General features: G+C 49.6%; 2 protein-coding genes across 3 annotated transcripts in view; one reads left to right on the forward strand and one right to left on the reverse strand.

Moving 5' to 3' along the window:
• The window catches only part of COG4 (component of oligomeric golgi complex 4), a 31,359-nt gene extending 30,250 nt beyond the window's left edge, over nucleotides 1-1,109 (forward strand). For both annotated transcript variants that reach the window (XM_020963545.2, XM_020963546.2), the window contains exons 18-19: nucleotides 84-212; nucleotides 481-1,109. In XM_020963545.2, coding sequence (XP_020819204.1) covers nucleotides 84-212; nucleotides 481-615 — 264 coding nt within the window. In that variant the 3' untranslated portion in view covers nucleotides 616-1,109. The remainder of the gene's footprint in view (nucleotides 1-83; nucleotides 213-480) is intronic.
• A 248-nt stretch (nucleotides 1,110-1,357) lies between these two features.
• FCSK (fucose kinase) overlaps nucleotides 1,358-25,739 on the reverse strand; it is a 36,524-nt gene continuing 12,142 nt past the window's right edge. Inside the window, 21 exon segments of the mRNA XM_020963544.2 lie at nucleotides 1,358-2,742; nucleotides 2,944-2,972; nucleotides 2,975-3,166; nucleotides 3,835-3,934; nucleotides 4,090-4,277; nucleotides 5,572-5,691; nucleotides 5,868-6,011; nucleotides 8,654-8,875; nucleotides 8,994-9,160; nucleotides 10,902-11,112; nucleotides 13,739-14,103; nucleotides 14,778-14,848; nucleotides 16,212-16,382; nucleotides 17,257-17,358; nucleotides 18,635-18,747; nucleotides 20,666-20,825; nucleotides 21,683-21,802; nucleotides 22,442-22,522; nucleotides 22,877-22,974; nucleotides 24,035-24,107; nucleotides 24,667-24,792. Coding sequence (XP_020819203.1) covers nucleotides 2,656-2,742; nucleotides 2,944-2,972; nucleotides 2,975-3,166; nucleotides 3,835-3,934; nucleotides 4,090-4,277; nucleotides 5,572-5,691; nucleotides 5,868-6,011; nucleotides 8,654-8,875; nucleotides 8,994-9,160; nucleotides 10,902-11,112; nucleotides 13,739-14,103; nucleotides 14,778-14,848; nucleotides 16,212-16,382; nucleotides 17,257-17,358; nucleotides 18,635-18,747; nucleotides 20,666-20,825; nucleotides 21,683-21,802; nucleotides 22,442-22,522; nucleotides 22,877-22,974; nucleotides 24,035-24,107; nucleotides 24,667-24,792 — 2,940 coding nt within the window. The 3' untranslated portion in view covers nucleotides 1,358-2,655.

Consider the following 25,739-nt stretch of genomic DNA (forward strand, 5'->3'; position numbering starts at 1 on the left):
TTTACTGGATGAAATGAGCAAACATACATACAGAAGCCCAGGCCTCTAACCTGAAGGGGCCTCCTCGGGCCTTTGTCTTGCAGCTGGGCGGCCTGCAGTTTGACAAGGAGCTGAGGTCCCTTGTGGCTTACCTTACCACAGTGACCACCTGGACCATCCGAGACAAGTTTGCCAGGCTTTCCCAGATGGCAACCATCCTCAATCTGGAAAGGGTAAGTGGAGGCTTTGGGACTGGCGAAAGCTCCCCTAGCTTGCCAGGGAAGGATGGGTTGGGAAGGAGCTAAGTTTCAAGAGACTACCGACCAGGGAACAGAGGGGACCTAGAGCCATGCTGTGTGGCACGTCCCACCAGAGAGCCATGGCCGGTAGAACCCTCTGCCCCTCCAACAAGAACCATGGGGCTTTTCCCCTTGGTAGCAATGACTGTCGGTGGGGATATTCCTTCTCCCCGCTGACTTGCTTCTCTGCCCTCCACTCCAGGTGACAGAAATCCTGGATTATTGGGGTGCCAACTCAGGCCCGCTCACGTGGCGCCTGACTCCTGCTGAGGTGCGCCAGGTGTTGGCCCTACGCATCGATTTCCGCAGTGAAGACATTAAGAGGCTTCGCTTGTAGCTGGCAGGACAAGCCTACCCAACTCCATGCGTTTTGGGGAATCTCTCAGTGGTTGAGGCCCAGAGAGCTGTCAGCCTGAAAATCCTCGGGATTTGGTGCAGCCAGGCCATCTCTTTGGCATGGCAGTAATGTCTGGGGGCCCAGCCTATTCCCTTTCTAGAAGCAGGTAAATGAGCCACCGTGGATATCTGTCTGCCTCCCAAGTTTGACCAAACCCACGAAGGACCCCCCATATACACTCCTGCAGAGAAGAAAAAAGCCATACGTTGGGCCAGGAGAATGGTAACGGCCAGAATGGAGAACACAGACCGTTTTTCTGCTGTGGGGAGAACAGCCACCGCCCCTCAGACACTAGAGAAAACAGTTATAGCTCTTTTTCGGCTGGGCCGATAGTGTCCTTGGGGGGGACGGTAGAGATCTTCAGGAGATGGAGGAAGTGAGGAATGTTTCATTATATGTAGTGGTCACGTTAAATAAAGACTGAGACTCAAAAACTGCTAGGTGTCTGGTTTTAAAGAAGGGACAAGGGAGGGGTCAAGGAGGTACCTCAGCCTAGAGAATGAGGACAGAAAGCGCCTGCTCCTCTTGGTGCAGATGGCGACATGTGGGGACTGGGGAAGCCTCCTTGGCCATTCACCACCCACCCCAGCAAAGCATCCTCTGACGGGATGAGTCCTGAGCAGATCACTCCAGCCTTGGTGTCCCACAATGAAACAGACAGGGGGAAATCACTTTCAAAAGCTTCCTACTAAAGAATGATTGGTTTATTGCCACTAAAAATCACAATCTGAAAGGCCTGGCTCTGGCACTAGCTTGTGCAGGTGTGTTCCTGTGCCCCCTTTAGAATATACGACTCAAGATTCATTTGTTAAAACCTGAATTTGCAATGACTTTGTTCGGTACCCTCCCCAGCTCCAGGCCCCTGGCTAGAGAATTGGGTGTGGGTGAAGACAGTATCTCACCACACTTGTTGCGGCTGGCATGAAGTGAGTCAGCCTCATGGACACCCCAGCCTCCCTGTGCCTGAAATGACCACGGTTCTGCTTCCTGCTCCTTCACCTACTGGCGGAGTTGCTACTACATTAGTAGTTCTCTGAAGCTTGGTGGGAGGGAAGTCTGGCTTCCTTTGGATTACCCAGCCCAGAAGGGAAATAAACTCCCTAGTATGCTTGCTACAATTGGGCCAAGGTGTGCAGAAAATTAGAATTGTGCTCTAGAGTTCCCAAGACAGAGCCAGCCTCCTATGGAAGGGGCCCTGGAGAAGGGAGAACGACTGAGATTCCCAGGGCTGCTTAATGTGGGAAATCAGGTACACGAGGGGATGATTGGTTTGGTTTCTGGGTCAGGAGGGGGTGGCTAGTCCGGACTGCTGTCAGCAGGCAGTGGTCCTGTATGACCCAGGGACCTCGACATCATCTGCAAAATGAGACTGCTGTGCTGCATGAGCAGCAAGCTTTCTTTAAACTCCTGATCCATTTGTGCCAGAGAAGCGCTGGAGGACAGTGGGCCCAGTGGTGCTAAACTCCAACAAAGCCCCAAGTAAACGTCAGTTTACCCAACTTGTAGAATGAGTTGTGACGGAATTAGCAGCATAACCTGGGGGAGGGATGGCCTGTTCTCATTGAGAGGGGATTCCCCTCAGTCTCACGTTAGCTCTCCCTCCTTACATCAGTAGAACAGTGGGGTTGGAGACCAGCTCGTGATCACTGGCCAGCAAGGTAGGCCCCTGGGGCTCTGAGCCTAGGCCACCATGACAGGAGGATGAGGTGAGCAAGGCTGAGATGGAGACCATGCTAATGTCCGCTGGGACTGGGAAATCCCAAACGCCTTGCCATTCCTCAAAGAATGGGCTTGCTCGCCATCTCAAGTCCCAGTGATTTCTGGCTCTGGCTCCCAGAGAGAAACAAAAGAGAATGGTGTTTGCCTCTCCTATGAGGAAAGTAAAAAAGCCAGGGCTCACTGGGCATAAAGTTCGGGCTCTTCCCTGCCTGGCATTACAACCGCGTCTGGCTGGAACAGGGCCTGGGAGTCCAGGAGCCGTCAGGCAGAAGGGTCACTGGCCAGCAGCTGCACGCTGAAGCCCTGAGTGTCCACCTCCACCAAGTGGATGCTGTAGTTCTCCAAGCCCTAGGACGGAAGCAGGTGAAAAGCTCTAGGAGGTGGAGAGGCCCCACAGAAGGCCAGGGGTAGGCCCAGCACAAAAAGCAGCTCCCATCATCTATCAGTCAAAGTGGGTGACTCGGGGGGAGCCTCAAACCCCAGCTAAGCCAATCAGCCTTGTTCATTCCCTTTCCCCATTCCACACCCCTGTTCTGAAGCGGCGTGTACCTCTGTCTTGGCCAGCACTCTCTCGAGGACTCTTTCTGCCGCGGTTCTTTAGTCAACAAGTAGAGAAAGCCACCGCCACCAGCCCCTGCCAGGCTCTGGCCATACACATAGGGCTTCAGGGCGTCCATCATATGCCGCACAGCCTGGGGTTCACAGCCAGGAGCCATGCACTTCTTCTGCCCCCAGTACTGAGTCAGACACTGGCCCAGAAGGGGCAGGCTCCCTGGAATGGGACACAGTAAACATAGGCAGCCAAGGGCATTCACAGCTTTGGAGATCAAGTCTACTGAGCAGGAAGCAGTCCCCAGGGCCAACAACAGCTATGAGAGGCCCAGAATCTCTCCTGAGTCCTCTACTGCCACTTCCCCTCTCTAGGGGCAGGGCAGCCAGTCCCACGACTCCCGGTAACAGCCCCTAAAAAGGCACATGGGATAGGTTAGGGACAGGGAAGGGTTGGGACCCATCAGCTTGTTGACCTAGGGTAGACCAGCATGGACCAATTCAAGCCAGACTGCAACTATGACTACAACCAGGGATCTCTTCAGTCCTGCTTCTCGGCTCCTCCCAACTTGTGCTTCTTCCTTAGTGTGTCTAAGGAGCCCATTGGGTGATTGGCACGTTAGGCCCCAGATGGTTAGACCTCCAAGGGCAAACTTTGGCACTGGTCTGTCACGTTGCAGGGGAAATGTGAGTGATAATGATGGCAGCTAGCATGTATCTCCCCTGAAAGTCCTGAATCCCAGCTCTCACTGAAGTCTGTCTAGTCACTGGGGTAAAGGTCGTTGGGTTCCCCTCCTTCCCCCTCCCCCAGAGTCCAATGGATCAGGTACCTTTTGGAGAGCTCCCCTGACCTTCCCCAAGTGAGGCACCCACTCCTCGAAGAGGACTCACCTCGGCTGAAGGCCTGGGCACATTCCTCAGCATTGCTCAGCAGAGCGCGGGCGTTGTCCACTACAGCAGGCAGCCGGGCATACCAGTTCCTCAGTACATCCTGCAGTTGGGGACGGAAGCGAAAAAGGAAAAGGAATGAAAATTGTCAGGCGTGGACATACTAACAAGTCCCAAATGAGGCATCACTCCCCATCATCCATCCTCCTCAGTCCACTTAGTGGATCCGGGAGAAGTCGACAAAGAGGAAGAACTTACCTGGAGCAAGTTCCGTGCCAAGCGGGTCTTGCCTGTGTACACTAGAAGCAGGTGCTCATTGAGGGTCTGGATGAAGCCTGCAGGCACCGAAATCTCTTCCACCTCCACCTTCAATGGCAGCTGAGGCCTTGATCGCCCTATCTTTATGCCTGGTACGAGGCCACCCACCTGGTCTTGCCAGCCACCTCCTACAAGTCCCAAGGCCCGGTCACTGGTAAAACATTTTTTGACATATCTCCCAAGCCTCATCACTGACTCCATATTCTCATCCTCTGACTCATTCATTCAATAGATATCAAGTGCCTACTATGCGTCAGGCACTCTACTAAGTGCTAGGGATACAAAAGAGGAAAAAAACATGGCTAATAAGGAGTTAGTTTTGCATGACTTCACATGTGTAGATATCATATCACTTGCCTTCTCAGTGGAGGAGAGAAGGAAGAGGAGGGATGGAATTTGGAACTCAAAATTTTTAAAAGTGTAATTAGGAAATATTTAATGAAATAATGTAATTTTTTTTAAGAGAGGCAAAAGACTGTCCCTGCCGTCAGGGAGCTTACAATTCAACGGGGGAGAAAACACACAAACCAATATCTACAAGGAAAGCCATGTACAGGATAAATAGGACATAATTAAAAGAGGGAAAATTCTTCATCCTCTTACTCCAGGGCTTTTAGTCTAGAGGAGCAAAAGAGCAAAGAGCCAAAAGATGCCAAAGCCCAAACTCTGCCACTTCAAAGCCGTGCTACTCTCTTTGGACCCCCTACCCTTGCTGAGCCTCAGAACTCTGTAAATGATAAAGCTCTATAAACACATGAGATATATATGATCATTGTCACTGTAACTTGCCTGGACCAGCTGTATCCAGCCCAGGAATATATCCTTGATGAATGAATGAGTTAATGAGTGAATGAATGAACAGCTCCCTCACTGGACTCCCAAGTAAAGGAGGTGAAATTTCCAGCTTCTGACCAGAGGTATGGGCACAGGGGCCCAGGAGAAACTGAGAAGCAGAAAAGGTCTTCCCATGCCAAGCACCTAGGGGGACTACAACTGAGTCCACAAATGTCTACAGTCCCTCAGCATCCCCAAGAAGTGGCCAGAAGGGCTGAAAATGACCAGAGACTTGGTGGGCAGCATTAAGTATGCGGGGAGATGAAAATGCCAGGCAAATCACATACATATTATGACATGAAGGTCCCCCCCAAACCTGATTGGGAATTCTGGGATATGGCCAGGTCATGGGTGATAAGAATATAAGCTCCTTGAGGGCAGGGGCTATTTTTTTTTCTTTGATTCCCAACATACTAGCATAGTGCCTGGCACATAGTAGGCACCTAATAAATGCTTGATGGTTTATGGCCCTTGGAAAAATTCTAGAAGAGCCCCATTTACAAGGGCTGGGGCCCCTACCCCACTGCCATTTGCTAAGCTCCCATTTCTCCAAGGTCCAACCTCTCTCCCTCCTTTCCCCCATCATACCTGTGGTAAGCATCTGCTCCAAATGTAGCACAGCGTGGATCAAGGCTTGAGTGTCCACTGCTCTACCCACTGCCCGATGCAAGGCTGCCAGCACTGCCCCTGCCAGGATGCTACTTGTGCCTACAGTGTTAGGAGAAAGCAGCATCTGCTTTAGCACCTTACTGGGCAGAAAGGGCTGAGGCTGGGAAGGGACTGGCAGAAAGAGGGCCATGGCCAAGAGTCTGGGGTGGAGGAGTGGACAGAGTGGGGCCAGAGCACAGACCAAGGGCACCACTGCTAACAGAGGGGCCACTCACCCAGGCCAGAGCCGTGAGGCAGGTCAGACCACGTGTGCAGCTCGAAGCCACCCCCAAAGCCATGGTGAAGCTGGGTCTGCAGGGACTCTGAGGAGGGAAGCTGCACAATCTGGGCACAGATGAAAGCTGCCTTCAGCAGAGCCCCTGAAAGGAAATGGAGGAGAGGAAGAGAGCTAAACCGTCTATCCCAAGCCAAACCGAGACATTCAACCCAATCCAACACACATTTCTTTTTTTAAATTGGTCTTCTATTTCTTACCTCACCAGAACACCCCATATATCTCTCTCCCTCCCCAAGAGTCATCCCATTTGATAAACAATTTTTTTGAGAAAGGAAAAAAGTCAGCATGATTGATCAATACATCAAGGACGTCCAGACATAAGTACAAACTCGCCAGCAGCCATTTTTGAAGCACCACTTTACAAGTATCCTCGTCCTTAAAAACAAGCCTCACTAGAAACTCTCATCCCCCCCAAGCTTTCATCTTCTCTCTTTCTTTCCAAGCCAAATTCCTAGAAAAAGCTGCCTGCACGCCTTCCTCCCATGACTTCTCCTCTTAATCTTTTCTAACCCCTTTGAAACCTGGCTTCCATCCTCATTACTCAACTGAAATCACTCTCTCCAAAGTGACCAATGGGAGTGGAGCCAAGATGGCGGAGAAAAGGCAGGAAGTAGCCTAAGTTCTCCTTAGTTTCCCTCAATGTGACCAGTGATCTCTTCATGGCCAACTCTGATAGCCTCTTCTCAATTCTCATCCTCCATCTTTCTCTGCACCCTTTGACACTGTCGACCACCATCTCCTCCTTGGGTTTTCATGAGACTGCTCTCTTGGCCTCCTACTGTCTGTGTCATCCTTCTGTCTCCTTTGACGGGTCCTCCAAGCCTCTGTCCTGGGTCCTCTTCTCTCCTCACTCTACACGCTCTGATTTGGTGATCTCATCAGCTCCTATGTTTTACTTACCATCTCTATTCAGATGACTCCCAGATATATCCAGACCTAGTCTCTCTGCTGAGCTCCTGTACTAGCCATCGTCAATGGCCAAACTGAATGTCCCACAGGTACCTCAAAATCAGCCTAACCAAAACTAAATTTGTCCTCTTTCCCTCCCAAACCCTCTCCTCTTCTAAAATGTTCTATTTCTATCAAGGCAACTACCATCCTCCCAAAGTCACCCAAGTTTGGTGTCGATTATTTTTTGACACCTCACTCACACCACACATCCAATCAGTTGCCAAATCTCATTGTCTCTGCCTCCAAAATATCTCTAGCACACCTCCTCTCCATTCCCAAAGCCGCCACCCCAGCATAAGCCCTCAGAGACTGTTATTTATTCTCCATGCCTCATGTCTCTGCCCAGCTCTCCAATTTTCTTAAAGTGTGTCTTTCCCCAATTCAAGAAATTCCAGTCAGAGAATAGGGGTGTAAACAGAAAGAGAAGGTGGAAAATGAAGAGAGTAAGAGAATTCCTTTTTCGGAAAGGGATGAAAAATGAATGAAATTTTAAAACTAAGGAATAAGACTGCGTGAAGCGGGGGAAAGGAAGTGGGAGAATATCAGACAATAAGAGGGGATCAAGAGCGAGGGAAAGTAAGGCACTGGGAACAGGGCCCCCTTAGAAAAGATTCAAGTGAAGTAACCAAGGGAATGTAATACTGTGTCTACAGCAGAAGAAACTGAAACTAAAAAGCTTCTGTCCAGATAACAGTGATGCATCTAGGATAAGAAGGGAAGGGTTCAAATGGGGGGGGGAGAAATTCCAGAGGCTTCCTCTTGCCTCTAGAATCAAATTCAAAGTCCTCCATCTGGCTCTGAAAGTTGCTTGGCTTCTTCTTCCCTTTCCTACCTTTTTATCCCTCACTCTCCTTTGTCTGCTCACCAGGCAGCTGAGTACACTAGCTCTATGCATGCATGCAGAAGTCACCTAGACTTTAAAAATTTTTTTTTTCAGGCAATTGGGGTTAAGTGACTTACCCAGGGTCACACTAGTAAGTGTCAAGTGTTTGGTCTAAGGCCAGATCTGAACTCAAGTCTTCCTGACTTCAGCTGTATCCACTACGCCACCTAGCTACCCCTCAACTAGACTTCTTGAAGTTTCTCATACACAACACTCCATCTCCCACCTCTGTGTCTTTGCACTGGCAGTACCCCTTGCCTGGAATGAACTCTCTCCTCATCTCTGCTTTTGGGAATCCCTGGTTTCCTTTAAGACTCACCACAGATGCTAACAATGCATGCCTAACTGCCTCTCCGAGACCACCTCTCTGCTTCATAAGAACCCATGTTGTCTCCCTCATTAGAGTGTGAGCTACTTGAGAATAAGGAGGCTGTGCATCCCCAGGCTCTAGCACAGTGCCTGGAATACAGCAGGTGTTTAATGAATGCTTGATCTCCACCGGTTAATAAGAGAGGAGGAAAAGGAGTAAGCATTTATTAAGTGTCTACTATGTGCCAGTCACTATCACAACATTATTATCTCAATTTGTCCTCACAATAACTCTGGGAGGTAGGTGCTATTTTGATCCCCATTTTACAAATGGGGAAACTGAGGCAGGCAGAAATGAAGTGACTTGCCCCGGGTCACACAGCTAGTAAGTATCTGCGGCTGGATTTGAAATAAGGTTTTCTGGACCCTGGGCTCAGTGAGTCATAGGATTTGGACCTCAGATATCATCGGGTCTCCACCCCATTTTATAGAGGATGGCACTCACAGTCAGAGGAAGGAGGGGGCCTCAGTCCTGTCTCTGTACACATTGTGGAGAGCTGGCTGGGAACAGAGGCTCTCACCTGGTGCATGAGGCTGACAATAATCCTGCAGGTCCTCCAGGCTCTGGCACACAAGCTCTGTGAACACCTCGCCCGAATGGGTCCTTATGGACAGCCGCAGCTCGGGCGGAGTGATTCGACGTGCCCTGGCCCCAATGGGCCTCCGCCCGTCCACCAGCACGGCCAGGTCCACCACAGCTCCCCCTTGCTCGTAGGTGATGGGCGGAGTATCACTCCAGCCACCTGCAGGAGAGGATCCCTGGACTCACTGAGGCCCAGGGATCCAACCGCCCTGGGTGCGGCAAAGAGAGAACACCCCCTACCCTGCAGCAGCCCCTGGGGCACAGGACGTAGTTCTTACCGGAGAAGTCCACCCTGGCTGGGCACTCCACCACCACCCAATGCCCCCGAGGTGGGGGTTCAACTGGCTCCATGGTAACAAAGTGCCAGGCAGACATCACCGCCTGGCGGATAAGGATCTGCTCGGCTCCTTCATAATGCCGAGCAGCTCTCACCAGCAGGGCTGGCCTAGACACACCAGACGGGAGGAAAAGATCAGACAATCCTTGAGCTAAGAGGGACCTCAGAGGCAACGTAGCACCACCCCTCCTCCCGTTACACAGATGAGAATGCCACCACCTCAGGCCCAAGACACTTTGGGTTCTACTCCCCACCTTTTACTCCCCTTATATGGTAGGAGGTTTGATAAAGTGAAAAAAGCAAAACAAAGCTGGGCTACATCATTTGGGGGAATGGTATGTAAATGTGATGGAAGGCTATTGTACTAGTAAGAAATGATGAAGGAGATGGTTTCAGAGAAGCCTGGGAAGACTTGTATGAACAGATGCAAAGCAAAGTGGGCAGAACCAAGTGAACAATTTACGCTGTAACAACAGCACTGGAAAGAGAAACAACTTGTAAGGTTCAAGAACTCTGTTCAATGCAATGATCAATCACAACTCCAGAGGACCAATGATGAAAGAAGCTACCCACCTGGCAGAGAGGAAATGGGTTCAGCATTCAAAATCAAACGTGTTTTTTGCACGTGGTCAATGCAGAAATGTATTTTGCTTGATTACAAATAATTGTTACCAAGATTTTTTCTTTTCTTTTCTTTTTTTTAAATGGGGTAGGGAGATAGGACAGAAAAAAATAGATTTTACTTAATTAGAAAAAAAACTTAAAAAAAAAGTGGGCTGGGCTAGAAATAAGTGATCTGGGCTCTACTCTGGACCATATGCCCAACTAGCTGATTGATTAGGTCAGTTAACTGACAGGCCAGAGAAATTGTTTCACCGTCCATCACACAGAAAAATGCTTTGAAATATGCAAAATGAAGCTAGATTGAGGATGGGTGGATAGACAGACCGACAGACAGATAGATAGATAGATAGATAGATAGATAGATAGATAGATAGATAGATGTGGATGGATGGATGGATGGATGGATGGATGGATGGATGGATGGATGGATGGATGGATAGATAGATAGATAGATAGATAGATAGATAGATAGATAGATAGATAGATAGATGGACAGATAGGTAGATAGACAGGTAGGTAGATAGATAGATAGGTAGACAGACAGACAGACAGACAGACAGACAGACAGACAGACAGACAGATAGATAGATAGATAGATAGATAGATAGATAGATAGATAGATAGATGGATGGACAGATAGGTAGATAGATAGATAGATAGACAGACAGACAGACAGACAGACAGACAGACAGACAGACAGACAGACAGACAGACAGACAGATAGATAGATAGATAGATAGATAGATAGATAGATAGATAGATAATAGATGGATAGATGGATGGATGGATAGATAGATAGATGGATGGATGGATAGATAGATAGATAGATAGATGGATAGATAGATCAATCAGTAGATAGATGATAGAGAGACAGAGGAAGGGAGAAAGACAGAAGACAAGATAGAGAGATAGGCAGAGGATAGAGGGAAATAGATGATAGAGGAGAGATAGATAATAGATGATAGATATAGATAAAGTAGAACTGACAGACAGACAGATTAGATAGGTAGATAAATAGAAAGACAGTCAGACAGAGCATATGTTAAGTGCTTACTACGTGCCAGGCTCTGTGCTAAGAGCTAGAGATAAAAAGAAAAAACAAATAAGACAGTTCTTGCTTTCCTCCAATCACTATCATCACTGTTACTATTATTATTAATTATCATTATTCCATCCCCGTGAGTGGCTTTCCCCTTCCTCATCCCAGGCATTACCCTAAGTTCACCTGCCCAGCCACTTGGTCCTCTCATGGGCAAGCTCTTCCACGCCCCTAGCCACGTCCCCTCTCTCCAGGTATTGGAAGGCCAGGGCCCACTCCTGGTTGGCTGCCGGTCCACTTCGAAGACCTCCATGGCCCCCGGCCATGCAACCAAGTACATCAGCTATACAGGCCAAGGCCCGGGCTGCCACACCAGGATCTTCAGAATGAGCTGCAACTGCAAGAGGGAACACGAGTCGGGGGAGGGCCAAGAGGACCCCGTCACTCCCAGATGGGTGGCCAGAGGCAGAACAGCAGCGACCACCCATAACAACCCATGACAATAGGCAGAAGCCCAAAAGCTTACCTTCCTCCTACTCCCACCAGAGGTTGAGGAGTGAGAGTCTATGCATAGGATTTAAAGAGAACCCCAGAACCACCCCCAAAATATCACCTCTACCTACGAGAAATTCCCATCATTCTAGTGGACTAGTGGGTTAAACAAAGCTAGGGAGAGCATCTCCAGAAGGCACCAGCTAAAATACACATATGCAAAATAAATAAAATTGGAATTTTTAATTTTAAAACTAGAAAACAAAACAAAATAAAACATGTATCTGCTACCTAAAATCAGTTAATTGGGGCAGCTAGGTGACGCCATGGATAGAGCACTGGCCATGGAGAAAGGACCCGAGTTCAAATCCAATCTCAGACACTTGACACTTACTAGCTGTGTGACCCTGGGCAAGTCACTTAACCCTGACTGCCTAGCAATAAAATAAAAACAACCAACAAACGTTTATTAAACCACCATGTGCCAGTCACTGGGGGTTTTCAGTACTGGGAATTTACAAAGACAAAGCATGAAACTGTCCCTACTCCCCAGAAGGGCACATTTCCTGCCCTATCCATTGCTCTAGGTATTAATCAGCCCATCAGACTGACATCCTAAGCTCAAAGGGAAATGCAGGGACAGTCAGGGTTCAAATGAGTAAGGAGGACAGACAAGCCTCACAATGGATCACGGGAAGGTCCAGGGAAGCGGATCTTAACCCTTGCTGTGTCATGGACCCACTGGGAAGCCTGGTAAATGAGAAAGGGGTGACTCCCACTTCAGAATAAGGCTTTTAAATGCATAAAATAAAACACATAAGATGACAAAGCGGGGTGGTTCAGTGAATAGGATGCTGAACGTGCTGTATGGAGGACCAGAGTTCAAATCCTGCCTCAGATACTTACCAGCTGTATGACCTGGCCTCAGTTTCCTCATCTATAAAATGGGGATAATAATAGCCCCTACTTCCCAGGGTTGTTCTGAGGTTCAAATGATACAATATTTGTAAGGTGTTTCACAAATCTCGAAGTTTAGAAAGATGCCGCAATTATATTGAAATACAGTTATCAAAATATAGAAAAATTTTAAAAGGTCACAAACCCAAGGACTGGGGTGAAAGAGCCTTGGGAGTGGATGCCTGGTGTTCTTACAAGGCAATTCCATCTCCTTCTTTCCTGTGGGGTAAGTGGCCCGCTTCCTAGACAAGGTCTGCCCTCAGGCACCCAGCAGAGACTTTCAGGATCCTCCCCTGCCCCAGAACTCATGCTGCTCGCACGCCTCTCAGGGTACAGGCTGGGTCAGGTCATCCAGATGGAGGAACGTGGCAGAGAGAGAAGGGGCTTCCCCAGGGGAGCTAAAGGGAGTAGAGACCATGGCGGGCAAGGGTCCACCCTCAGCTGACTGTGAAGGATGCTCTCCTGCCTCTCTTCCCCCTCCTCTGCTGCACCCCCTCCGCCCTAACCCATCCCACGTCTCATTCCGTTGGGCCCCTGATTCTCCTTCCTCCTCTCCTACTTATCAGGTATTCATGGAGAAGCTTTAAAATGTTCCCATCCTTCCCAGAAATAGTCAGGTTTTAATGGAAGATTCTAGAAAAGCCTGAAGCGCAGTAGGAATGAATTTCCAGTGATGGGATTTTGGGCACCGTGACAGGTGAGGGGGAAGATCTATTTGGGATGAAAGACCCCTTTTTAGTATGCTAAAAATACACGCGCACAGCCTCAGATGTCCTGAGCTGCCTGTGCAGACACCCAGCTAGAGGCCTTCTCCTTCCTCGCCAGCGTCACCCAGGACCAGACACTGTCAGGATGAGGTTTTCCACGAAGGCAACGGGGTGTGTGCCCAGGTGCCTGGGAGGAGGAGGGGGGAAAAAGATGCCTCCAGACCAGGGGTTCTTAATATTTTGGGTGTCTTGGACCCCACTGACAGTCTGATCAAATCTACAAATCCCTTCTCAGAATCGTGTTTTTAAATGCATGAAATAAAATACATAGGATTACCAAGGAAACCAATTATTTTTGGTTATATAGATATACTTTTTTCCCATCCAAGTTCACCATGGTCCCCACCCCTGGAAATCACTCACCGACCCCAAGTTAAGAAGGAGAAGGAATAGCTGGGGTCTGAATTCCCTTAAGCTCCATCTACTGGAGTGGTCTCCCAGAGGATGGTCATTTTCCCTGGCTGTCTGCTATGCCTGGAAGGCTCTCCTGGCTCATTTCTACTTCCTGACTTCCTTCAAGTTTCAGCTAAAATCTCACCTTCTACCGGTAGCCTTTCCCAACCCCCGTAAGCTGGTACTAAACTCTGTTGATTATTTCCAATTTTTCCTGTATGTATCAGGTTTGTACATTGCTTGCATGTTGTCTCTCCCATTAGACTGGGAGCTGCTTGAGGGCAGGCACTTTCTACCTTTCTTTGTATCTCCAGCACGTAGCCCAATGCGTAGCACATAGTAGGTGCTTAATACATGTTTACAGACTTCCCTATGGAGGGAATCTAATGATGGAGGACAGGAAATCTTACTCACCCTGGTCCAGTGTGGTCAGCAGCAGCCCATGGCACCCCTCATGGGTGGCAGCCCTAACCAACGGCAGCAGGCTCTGGTCCTGACGCCCCTCCAGCACACGCCGCACCTTCCCCTGAGCCTGCTGGAAGAAGAGGGTCCGGCGAGAAGCCAGCGTGGCAGCCTGGTCCAAGTGGAGCTGAACCTGCTTCCAGGACATGCGCCAGGCGGCTCTCCAGGCCTGGAGGGAGTCTCCACCTCTGGAGCCCAGCAGCCATAGCACATCCTGGGGGTCTGGGGACCGGGAGGCAAAGAAGACCGGGAAGAGCCGAGCAGTGAGAAGGCAGCGCTCTACTGGCGGGGTGTCTGGGTCCCATATGTCGCCATCCCTGATGCAGGGCAGAGACGAGGATCAGAGGGTCATGAGAAGGCGAGGGGGTCTGCTCCCAACTCGGCCCCTCTACCAGGCCCAGGGTGACTGGGGAGAGCTGGAAGGTCCTTGGGACAGAAGGTCAACACGAGGACCTTATTCCATTTGATGGGATGTCACTAGAGGTACAGAGCCATAGGTTAGGGTTAACCACTGTCAGCCCACCTTGGCAGAGGGGCACATTATCACCACCACCACCCCAGCCAAGGGGAAAATGTTCACATCCATCCCTAGGCCAAATGACAGGGGAAAGGGAATATGAGGGACAAGGGGAGGAAACCAGGCCTGTCTAGATAATATGGAATGGTCCACATGACAGGGGAAAGGTATACGAGGGACAAGGGGAGGAAACCAGGCCTGTCTAGATAATATGGAATGGTCCAAATGACAGGGGAAAGGTATACGAGGGACAAGGGGAGGAAACCAGGCCTGTCTAGATAATATGGAATGGTCCACATGACAGATGACCTGACTAAGGTTTCAGGAACCTGGAGTTCATGGCATAGGAAGGGGAGAAGGTAGGTGGTACCCGGGGATCTGAGATGGGAGGATTCTCCAGTGGGAAGTGGTCCTAAACCTCCACTGGGGTCATCCAGGCCTTCTGGCTACCTCAATGGATCCCATGGCCCTTACCGGATGCCTGTCCTCTGGAAGAACTCCGTCCAGGGCACATTGAGATACGTGCCCTTCCCCAGCGCTGGGCTCTGGAGAGGACAGAGATGGGAACAGTCAAAAGAACACAACTGGGAAGTGGTGGAGGTAGAGGTGGCAAAGGCAGGAAAGGGATGGAGATGAGTACCCAACCAGCCTCAGGCTGAGGAAGAAAGGCGCCCAGACGCAGGAAGCAGGGCTCAAACAATACACCGGTGAAACGTCTGAAAAACGTCTATAGCATTTCTTTAAAAAAAATCTTCAAGCAAATTAGCCCCAAACTGCTGCCCCCCTCCCTCCCCTCCAAAGAATCGGCCACTTGAGATGGCCACTAAAGAGATGGGGTTTTACTCAAGAGTCCCCTCTCTCCTCTAGGGCTCAACTTCCTCTTCCATAAAATGAAAGGATTTCGCTAAACAACGTCTCACTAACATCCTCTCCAGTGCCGACATTCCACGATGGCATAAAATGTTCTGCCAAGGATGAGCAGATCCTGCAAAAGCCCTCCCAGGTTCTGGACTCAGTCTGGCTCCATGTGGACTGAGCTCTGTCTTGCTTGTCACTGGTAAGCCTGCTGGGTAAAGGGGGGGAGGGGCAGCCTCCCCCTTAGACTAGAAGCCCCTCGAGGGCAGGCACTAAATCCCCAGGAGAAGCCAGTCTAGGGAGACAACACCATCCTTATAACCTGGGTACCCCAGACCCACGGGGCTGGGGCTTGTATCCCCATTGTTCAGATGGGGAAAGAGTAATTCAGAGATGTCCTGTGACTTCCCCAGGCTCACCCAGCAAGGAGAAGAAGCAATGATCATAGCATTTTATCTAGCGCTTTCAGCTTTGTGGAGCGCTTCACAAATATTACTTCATTTGATCCTCAAGACAACCCTGGGATATAGGTGCTATTCTTATCCCCATTTTACAGATGAGTAAACTGAGGCAAACAGAGGTTAAGTGACTTGCCCAGGGTCACACGGCTAGTGAATGTCTAGGGGAGGATTCGAATTCAAGCATTCCTGACTCCAAGTGCAACATTCTATCCACTGCAGCTCATTGCAGCCCCTAATAGAGATTAATCTATCTTTGATAAAAGGCCAATTTATGGAGCCAATTCCCCGGCCAACCTCAGTGATAGTGAAGGCCCCTAATAGGTGGAGTGATAAGATTTTTAGGTCAGAATAAGGAAAGGATCTTCTGTCTCCCTCCCTCCTCCGTGGAGAAGAAAGAACTGGACTAAAGTGAGAGGACCTGGGTTCGAATCCTGGCTCTGGTAATTACTAACTACATAAGCTTGGGCAGGCGAGGTAACCTCTCCGGGTCAGTTTCTTCATCTATAGGAAGTAGGGACTGGCACAGACGACCTCTAAGGCTCCTTCTGGTGCTAACGCTCCATGAGAGCAGCAGCACCGGGCAAGGCCCTACCTGCCAGTCGTCTCGGCGCCCAGTGAGAGTGAACACCTGGACGGAGGTGTTCTGCAGCTGGATGCGATGTCCTTGGAAGATGATGTCACGCAGCGCCGAGCCACGGAGGGCGCCGGAGGAAGCTCTGTCCAGCCCGAGCAGGAGGCACCCAGGGCCAATGCGGATGGGACCCTGGTTGGGAGAGAAGGAGCTGCGATGCGGCTGCCGGGAATTCTCCTCCCCTGGGACTGGCCCCAGGGATAGGAAGAACTGAGGTCAGAGACACTGGAGATCACTGCAACGGCCTCCTGATTGGCCTTCTCACCTGGTCTTGCCTCTCTCCAATCCATCCTCAACAAAACCGCCAATGGCCTACTCCCAAAGCATGAGTCCGACCACGTCACTCCCCTGCTTGGAAAGCTCGGAAAGCGGTGGTGGCCCCCAACTACCTCTAGGCAAAATGTAAACATGTCTGTTTGGCAGGTAACACCTTTCCCAATATACAGCTCCAGCCCACCTTACCAGGTGCACTGTGCAGGCCTCTCATTATTTTAGGTGAATACAACAGTGACCAGGGACGGAGAGCTTTTGGCCTCGAGGACATATGTGGCCTTCTAGGCTCTTGAGTGAGACACTTTGACTGAGTCCAGGTTTTACAGAACAAATTCTTTTCTTAAAGGGATTTTTATCTATTTTTATATATTAAAGGGTCCAAGGCCAGTGATATTCAGAGGTGCCAATCTCGGCCTTTAGGACCCAGAGTATCTGATGCTCAGGCTGTTCAAACAGCCTTTACAGACAGTAAGCACTTATTAATTGTTCACTGAATAAGTAGTTTTTTAAACTGAATTAGGCTGCCCCACTGGCTCCTTTCCTAGGCCCTTCTCTTTTGCCCACAGACCTCCTCCCTTTTCTCTCTTTCTTCAGACAGCCTGAGGTGGCAGGGAGAGAGGGGCTCCCCTTCCTCAATCCCCTCCACCTTCCTGGACAAACCTGTTCATTGAGACAGACAGGAGGCACCTTCAAGGTCTGGGGTGAAGGGAAATGGGGAAAGAACAGCTTTTACCTGGAGTCGGCAATGTTGAATCACACTCCCAGGGCCCAGGCGAACCTCTCCCTCCAGCAGGCTATTGACCACAGAGCAGCCGGCTTCTAAGAACTGAGGCTTCTGCAAAGGCAGGAGAGAAGGAAACAAAACTGGGCCTGGGAAGGTTATTCCATCCAATCCCTCTCCTGCTCAAAAGCCTCTCTGGCTCCCTATTGCCTACTGGGTCAGGCCCCAAATCTGGACCTGCCTAACCTCTCCAACACTGTCTCCTGGTGCTCCCCCACAACCCACCCACCACACACACACACATACACACCATGCTCTCATCTCATCTCAGTGCCTTTGCTCATGCTCTTATCCCAGCCCAGACGGCTCTGCCCCTTCCTCTCCAAATGTTCCAACCCCATCTACCCACCCTTCAAGGCTAATCTCAAGTCCTACCTTCGGGGAAGCTTTTCCTGATGACTATCATAAGATGTCAGAAGAGCTAGAGATTTAAGAGCTCATCCAAGACAAACCTCTTATTTTACAGAGAAGGAAACTGAGGCTCAAAGGAGGAAATGACTTACCCAAGGTAATACAGCTAATTAAGAAGCAGCCCACAATGAACTCTTCTGAATTCCCATGACACTCAGAGTCTGTATCACTCATCTGACATTGCAATATATCATGTCTAATAATATGTGTATGGGTGTTGACTCCCCAACTAAACAGTAAGCTCTCTGAGGGCAGGGACCCCGTTTCTCTTCTTCTGTTGCACAGGGTGGTTGATATTGCTTATCCTTCATTTTAGAAGAAGACCAATGTGGTCACAATGCTGTTGACTTTCTCATGAACTGGATTTGAGTGAGGCACAGTCACACAAAGTCATCAGCCTCACTCTCTCTTCCACAGTCATCAAAGTCCAGAGACAGGACAATAGTCTAGGTGGCTGGCGATGGCCTGAGATGCAGGGGTAACCTTGGTGTCTTCCATGTCTGACCAAGCTCTAAGCGCTTCACAGCTCCTGCTTCTGCCGCCTTCGAGGCCGTTGAAACTAACTGTTCTCAGCCAGCCGTTCCACCGGGGCAAAGTCTTCAAGTGCTTGGGGTAGACACTCCCCTAACTCACTAATGGGTTTGAGGCCTGTCAGTTGCCCTCACCCTGGTTTAGCACATCTGCCCAAACAGTTTCACCAGGGTGTGACCGCTGCACACGCTACAGCTTCCTGGAGCCACAGGTGAGAGTTGGGGGACAGGGGGACACCATAAGTGGATGAGCAGCCCTGAAAAGGGCTCAGCAACCCTGATGCCAGAAGTGCTAATCCTTCCTGAGTACCCCACACACCCTGGGTACAAGGCACATACTCAGTCACTTTGCATTGACAGGGATGAACAGGGAAGGGAGGCACACTCACCTCCACCTGGGAGTGCACAATTTGAGCAAAGAGGTCCCGGGGGAGCGTCAGGCTGCGGAGGTGGGCACTGGCCAACGAGGTCATATACTCGTAGGCACCATCCGGGATGTATGCTGTGGAGACACAGACCTGCGGGTGTGTATGGGTGGCAGGAGGGTTGGGTGGGACAGATACAGCCCTTACCCAGAGCAGCATCTGCTGCCTCTGAGGGCCCAAACCAGCCCCCTAGGTCAACGTAGAACTAAGGCTGGAAGACCAGACCTTGTAAATGAAGAGCGAAGGCTACCAAATGACACAATACCTGCGAAGCACTTTATAAACCTTAAAGCACTACGTACACTATTATATTATTATTATTCACAGGATTATTCTTATTATTTTATTTTATTATTATATTCATGGGATACCACCTTCCCCCTTCTACCCGCTGCCTCTGTCTAGACCAGGGGTTTTCTTTTTTTATGTAACCCAGACCCCTTTGGTGAAAGTCTGGAGAAGCTTTGCACCCCTTTTCAGAATCATGCTTTAAAATGTGTAAATTAAAATACGCAGGACACAAAGGAAACCCAATGTTAGTGAAAACAAAGATGTAAATTCCTTTTTCCCGTCTAGGTTCATGGACCCCCAGAAATCTAGCCCAGGTTAAGAATCCCTGGGCCATTTCTGGGACATCACAGCTCCCCCTCTACAAAGGCAAAAGATTATGGTGTCACTGAGGAAAGAAAGAATTGGGCCAATTCTCTGGCTCATCGGGGGCACATTCTGGGAGGACCACGGGATGGTGGCAGACGCTTACAGAGCTGAAAGATGTGCAGAGCGCTTCAACCCCCTGGCAACTCACAGCTGCCCAACGAGGTAGGTATGGCAAATACCACTGTGCCCGATTCATAGGTGAGGAAACTGAGGCTCCTGGGCAAAGTGATTTTCCTGTACTCACCCAACTAATAAGGACAAAGGATGAGATTTGAATCCAGGTCCTTAGGACACCAAACCCAGTGCTCTTCCACTACAGCCCAGAACGCACGGCCTTTGGAGCACCACCTGCCCATTCGATTCATAAATCAGCGGTTTCTGTTGGAGGGTATCCAAACAAGGGCACACAGTAGGCACTTAATATATGCCTGTTGGCTGACTGACACTGTTTTAGCCACGGGCTAAAGGAAAGGAGAGACTTCATTCCTTGGAAAGTTTCATCCAGGGGCAGCTAGGTGGCGCAGTGGATAGAGCAGTGGCCCCAGAATCAGAAGGACCTGAGTTCAAATCCAGTCTCAGACCAGACACTTGACACTTACTAGCTGTGTGACCCTGGGCAAGTCACTTAACCCCAATTGCCTCGTGCAAAAAAAAAAAAAAAGGAAAGTCTCGTTCAACTGACTAGCGTTTATTAAGCAACTGCTATGTGCCAGGCACTGTGCTGGGGGCTACAAATGAAATCCTCAATTAGCTTGCAGTCTAAGGCGGGGGAGACAACATGCAAACCACAAATATATGTTCAGAAGAGGTGGTAGGGAACTTAAAGATAAAGCACTAGGGGCAGCTAGGTGGTGCAGTGGATAGAACACCGGCCCTGGAGTCAGGAGGACCTGAGTTCAAATCTGGCCTCAGACACTGGACACTTACTAGCTGTGTGACCCTGGGCAAGTCACTTAACCCCATTGCCTACCAAAAAAAAAAAAAGATGAAGGCCACTAATAGGTGGAGGGAATGGACAAGATCTCCTAGAGTGGATGGGCTTGGGGCTGAGTCTTGAATAAGGCCAGGGAAACTAACAAGGGGAGGTAAGGGGTGATGGCATTCCAGGCATGTGGCACAGCCTCTGCAAAGGTTTGGAGACTGGAGATGGAGGGTCATGTTTTAGCAAGAAGTCTGGTGTAGCTGGATCAGACAGTATATAGAAGAGGGGTATGTAGAAGAAGACAAGAATGGTGGGGAGTCTCCTAAAGGGGCTGCGGTTTCCTGCGGCCCATTCCCAGCCCTCCCTGCGCTCCCCGATCCCTAGGAACGATCAGAGCAGACTTAGGCCACACCCACCAAGGCTGAGAGGCTGGTCCCGGAGCTCCTTCCACAGCACGGCCCGCGCATTCCGTCGGCCCCTTGTTTGGTCCGTGTCACCCTGACCCATCTCGGCCAGAAAGCTCTCCCGGTTCACATCCCGTGCCATGCACAGCAAAATGTCAAAGAATAGGGACAGCTATGGGCAAGGGCCAGAGTGAGAGAAGTCACAAACTGGTCAGGGGACTCCAAAGTCCCCAGTCTCAGCCTAGATCTGCCACACACCAGGGCGGGAGCGGGGACGGCTGCTGAGTATTAGCAACGTCGACAGCCATATCATGACATCTATGTCTACCCATCTGGGTTCCCCAGTTAAGTAGCGATGGTCAGGTCAGTGTCTGGGCATATTTAGGATAAGGTGAAAACAGTGCTGCCATAGTTTTAGTACTAAGCATCCTCCACTGGGCTCCCCCATTCAGTAGTCTCTCAGTAATATCCCCGAATGGGCACAGGGAGCTTAGAGGAAGGATAAACTATATGGGCACAACTTTTGTGATATCACTGCCTCACCACCCAAAAAAGAAGAAACAGACACACAGACAGGGAAAGAGAAAGGAAAAGAGAGAGAGAAAAACAGAGAAAAGAGAGGAAAAAGAGAAATAAAGAAATTGAGAAAGAGAAAGAAAGAAGTAGCAAATGAGAAAGAGAGAGATGGAGAAAAGAGGAGAGAGAGAAAAAGAGAAAAAGAAAGAAAAGAAGAGAGAAAAAGAGAAGGAAGGGAGAGAAAAGAGAAAGCAATGCAGGGAAGAGAAAGAAAGAGATGGTAAGAAAAAGAAGGAAGAGAGAAAAAAACAGAGAAAGAGATGGTGAGAAAAAAGGAAGAGAGAAAAAAGAGACAGAGAAAGAAAAGAAAGGAGGGGAAGAGAGAGAAAGAAAGATGGTGAGAAAAAGAGAGAAGGAAGAAAGAGAAAGGATAAAGAAAAGAGAGGGAGGGACAGAGAAAGAGAAGAAGGTAGAGATACAGAAGATGGAGGAACAGGGCCACGGGGACTTTACCTGGAAAGGCTGGGCGCCAGAGTCCAGGCCCATGTAGGTGCAGGCATCCAGGGGTGGTGAGACATGAGTAGCCAGGAGTCGCTCAGCAATTTCCACAGAGAAGAAGACAATTCCAGAGACCTGGAGGAAGAGCAGGGATTGATGAGCGACCCCCCTGGAAACGGAAAAGGGGAATGGACTGAGCTCAGGTGATGGTGGGGAGGGTGGTCCTGCCTCATTGCCAGCCTGCACTAGCTCCTGATAATCTCTCTAAGCTTTGGTTTTTTCCCCTATGACATGGGAATAGTAATCCCTCTGGAGGCTGTGAGGGTGAAATGAGCTGTTCTGTTCTGCTCAACTGTTTCAGTCATGTCCAACTGTCCATGGCAGCATTTGGGGTTTTCTTGGCAGACATACTGTAGTGGTTTGGATTGCCTTCTCCAGCTCATTTTACAGATGAGGGAACTAAGGCAAACAGGGTTAAGTGACTTGCCCAGGGTCACACAGCTAGGAAGTGTCTGAGGCTCAATTTGAACTCGGGAAGATGAGTCCTCCTGACTTCAGACCTGGCACTCTGTGCACTATGGCGCCACTTAGCGGCTAGTGTACAAAAAGCCCTTCGCAAACTCCCACGACAATCCTGAGACCCGTGCAAGGATTATCCCCATTTTGCAGATAAGGAAACCGAGGGTCACAGCAGTCACATGGTTGTTGAGGGTCAGAGCTGAGATGCCAAACCCATCTCTCCAGACTCCCAAGCCCGACGGTCCTCTCTCATACCAGCGGCACTTTTCCGTCGGGTCTCACACACTGCTGTATCTGGACCTCTGAGCCCTGGTAGAAAATGTTACGGACCAAGCCCTGCATCAAAGGAAGAGGGGGCAGCGTTGGGACAGGGGAGAACTGGGAAGTCAGACCCCCGGCCTCCAGCCAAGCAGATGGGATGCTGTGTAAGGTGGAGAATCGGAGGCAGGCAGACCCTCTCCTTGCAAATCACCCTTGGGGTAGAGGAGTATGGAATGAGGGCAAATGGTCTCTCAGAAACCCCCCAAAGGTTCTGGGATAACGGGTACACAGTAGGGGCTGGTGGCAGATCTGGGGCAAGAGAAATGGACAGAAGGCCTCGGGCTGAAAGTCCTGCTGGGGACCCCGGGGGCCCTCCTTCCTCCCACCACAACCTTGGGTCCACCCTAGTATCCTGGGGGTAGGGAGTACCTGGGAGTCAGTGAGGTAGACCCCATGGTCCTGGGCATAGGTCACACTCCCAGGCAGAGAGAACACCCTGGCTCCTCGGAAGTCATCCCAGCAGACCTCTAAGGGGAAGGGAAGCTGGCTATTCAGTAATGTCAATGGTTCAAAAAGAATTCACAGATTTTTTTTTGTATCAACAGTCAGTCAACTCATTTATTAAGCATCTACCATGTGCCAAGAGCTGGGGATGCAAAGAAAAGCCAAAAAAAAAAAAATCCCTGCCCTGAAGGAGCTTCCAGTCTAATAGTAGTAATGGTAGCCCAAAATAATCATCTAGAAACTCAAAAGGTTCCCATCTATTGGGGAATGGCCAAAAAGAGGGATGTAATTATTGTGCTGTAGGAAATGATAAAATGGATGGATTCAGAGAAATCTGAGAAGACTTGTATGAACTGATGCAGAGTGAAAGTGAGCAAGGCCCGAGGACTCTATGGAGGACCAGCAACGCACCTCCATTAGAGAGAGGACGGCCTCCAGATGCAACAAGAAAACAGGAGTTTTCGGACGCGGTCAATGTGGCGATCTGCTTTTCCTGATGATGCATATAGATGTAAGGGTATGTGATTCTTTTGTGGCTGGTGTTCAGCTTTGTGTTTTTAAGGGGAGGAAGGTGAGAGGGAGAGAGTAAATTCTTGTTGATTGAAAAAAAATAATAAAGCCATGCTTGATATGAGGGTCTCTGGGAGGCAGGAGGAGATATAGGGAGAAATTGAGGTGATGTAAAAACAAAAACAAAAAAAATCAATAAAATTTTATTTTAAAAGTGATGGTCTCAATAAGTAGGGGGAAGGAAGTAAAGGGAGGGAGAGAATTTAGAACTGAAAATAAAACTTAAATGCACAAAAGAAAAAAGAGAAGTGATAGTCAAGGGCTCTTGGGCCCATGGGGAGATTCTCAGTAAAAGAGGGGACCCCAGCACTGATGGATGAGTAAGTAATACCACCATGTACCTTTCAGAAAGAAAAGAGGATTTCCTCCATAGGGATAGTGTAATGAGGCTGAGAATGTAGGGAGTAAAGAAAGAGAAGAAAACAGCAGAGCCATAGCTTGGGATGGGGGCAATGTGTTGTCCTTGGCTCTGCTAAAGACCCCAGGCCAATCTCAACCTGAAAATCCACTTACCAGGGCTTGTCGGAATAGAGAGAATCATGTCTGTGCTGCAGACCCATACTCCAGGTGGGGAACCACGGCCCAGCTGGAAGAGAGAGCACAGCTCATGGGCAGGCTGCCTCGAATGGATGAGGATGGAGGGTGGGGCCATGAACGCTCTCTTCCTTCCTTTCCCACTCCATCCCCAGCTGACTGTAGCCACCTTTGGACTCTGGCCCACTCTAGCCCTTGGCCTTGAAGAAGGCAAAAGAAGAGACAAGGTCTTCCAGTTCTGCTAGTAGCCATCTTCTCCAATGATTATGGAAACTGGTTAACTCCAGTCCAGTTGCCCCTGACTTCACATAGATCTGATGAAATGTAGGGAAGCCAGCACCAGATTATCCAACCACCTCTTAACCCTAGATGTCCTCTAGCAATGAAGTCCTCCTTGTGGAAAGGGAAGAGAACCAGAATTTATTGGCATGGCTATTACTCTAAATACTTTACAAATACGGTGTATGCCTGGAGCTGTCCCCATGGGCCCCCTACACCCTGATTCATGACAGCGTGAGGCAGGGGGTACAGGGAAATTTCAGGGAGGGAGAAAGCCCTTGGGGTGAGCACTCAGGTGAGACTGACGAGTCTGACCCCAAGCCAGGCCTCACCTTGTGGGTCATGATGTATAGCAGCACGTCCAGGTTACAGGTGAGAGACTCCACTCGAGCTGTGGGGTCCACCAGCGGGAGGCAGGTGAAAGCTCGGCCACAGTCATCAAAAGGGAAGTCTCGGCCCTGGGAAAGGAATGAGCTAAGTCTGAGAGGAAGCAGGACTGAGTCCAGAGAGGGACTTGGTTGCCCTTTGGGTGGAGGGAAGGCAGAAGGGAGAGTAAGAAGGCAGTGCTTTCTCCATTCACTTCCCGACGTGGGCCATTTCTCTTCACAGGAGAGGGAACCCCCTACTCCTGCCATCTCCCTCCTCAGACCCAGATTTCTGGTGGGGATTTCAAACTCTTTTCCTCTAACTGTTGGAGAGCCTCTTCTCTCTCCTTCTTCTTGGGCAGAATTCTTTGGGATCATTTACCTGCAACCCTTGTCCCTGACTAATTCCCTTTTCACATCTCTCCCCTTACTCTTTTACCAGTGGGCTCTTCTCCCCAGTGCAAGGCAGGCCAGACCAGCCTGTTACATAAATCCTAACGCCCAGGCCAGTATCTGTCTGGATCAAAAAATGTACCCCTGCCACACAAGTGATCATGTTCTGCCCAGGCCTATTCAAAGAGGCCTCTGAGGCTGGGGGAAGAAGGAGACCTTGTCCCTTCTCCTGTGTTCTAGGGTCCCCTAGCTCCAAACAGCCTCCACCTGACCTTGAGGAATCCAATACTAAGGCACCAGGCTGTGAATCCCTATTATTTTCAGCCAATCAAGGTTGGCGCCTTTATTTTCATGAACATATTTGACTCTTGATTCCCTGGATGGAGGAGAGAAATAGCCTGGATAGATAACACAGAACCATGGATAATCCAAAAATCCTTTGTGTGTGTATCAGAAATGTTGTCTATTTTTCCCACTTTGGAAGACAAAAGACTTTATTTATTCTGGCTTATTTGAGTGGATATCAAATTGAATCTGGACCGTTCAGGTGCTCAGAAGCCCTCTCTCTACCCAAGAGGACGATGAGGGCAGGAGTGTACAACGTGGCAGGGGGAGCCAGCCTAAGACAAAACATTTTATTTAACACA

Source organism: Phascolarctos cinereus, unplaced genomic scaffold, assembly GCF_003287225.1.
Source record: "Phascolarctos cinereus isolate Bilbo 61053 unplaced genomic scaffold, phaCin_HiC Scaffold_2;HRSCAF=192, whole genome shotgun sequence".
Classification (NCBI taxonomy): domain Eukaryota; kingdom Metazoa; phylum Chordata; class Mammalia; order Diprotodontia; family Phascolarctidae; genus Phascolarctos; species Phascolarctos cinereus.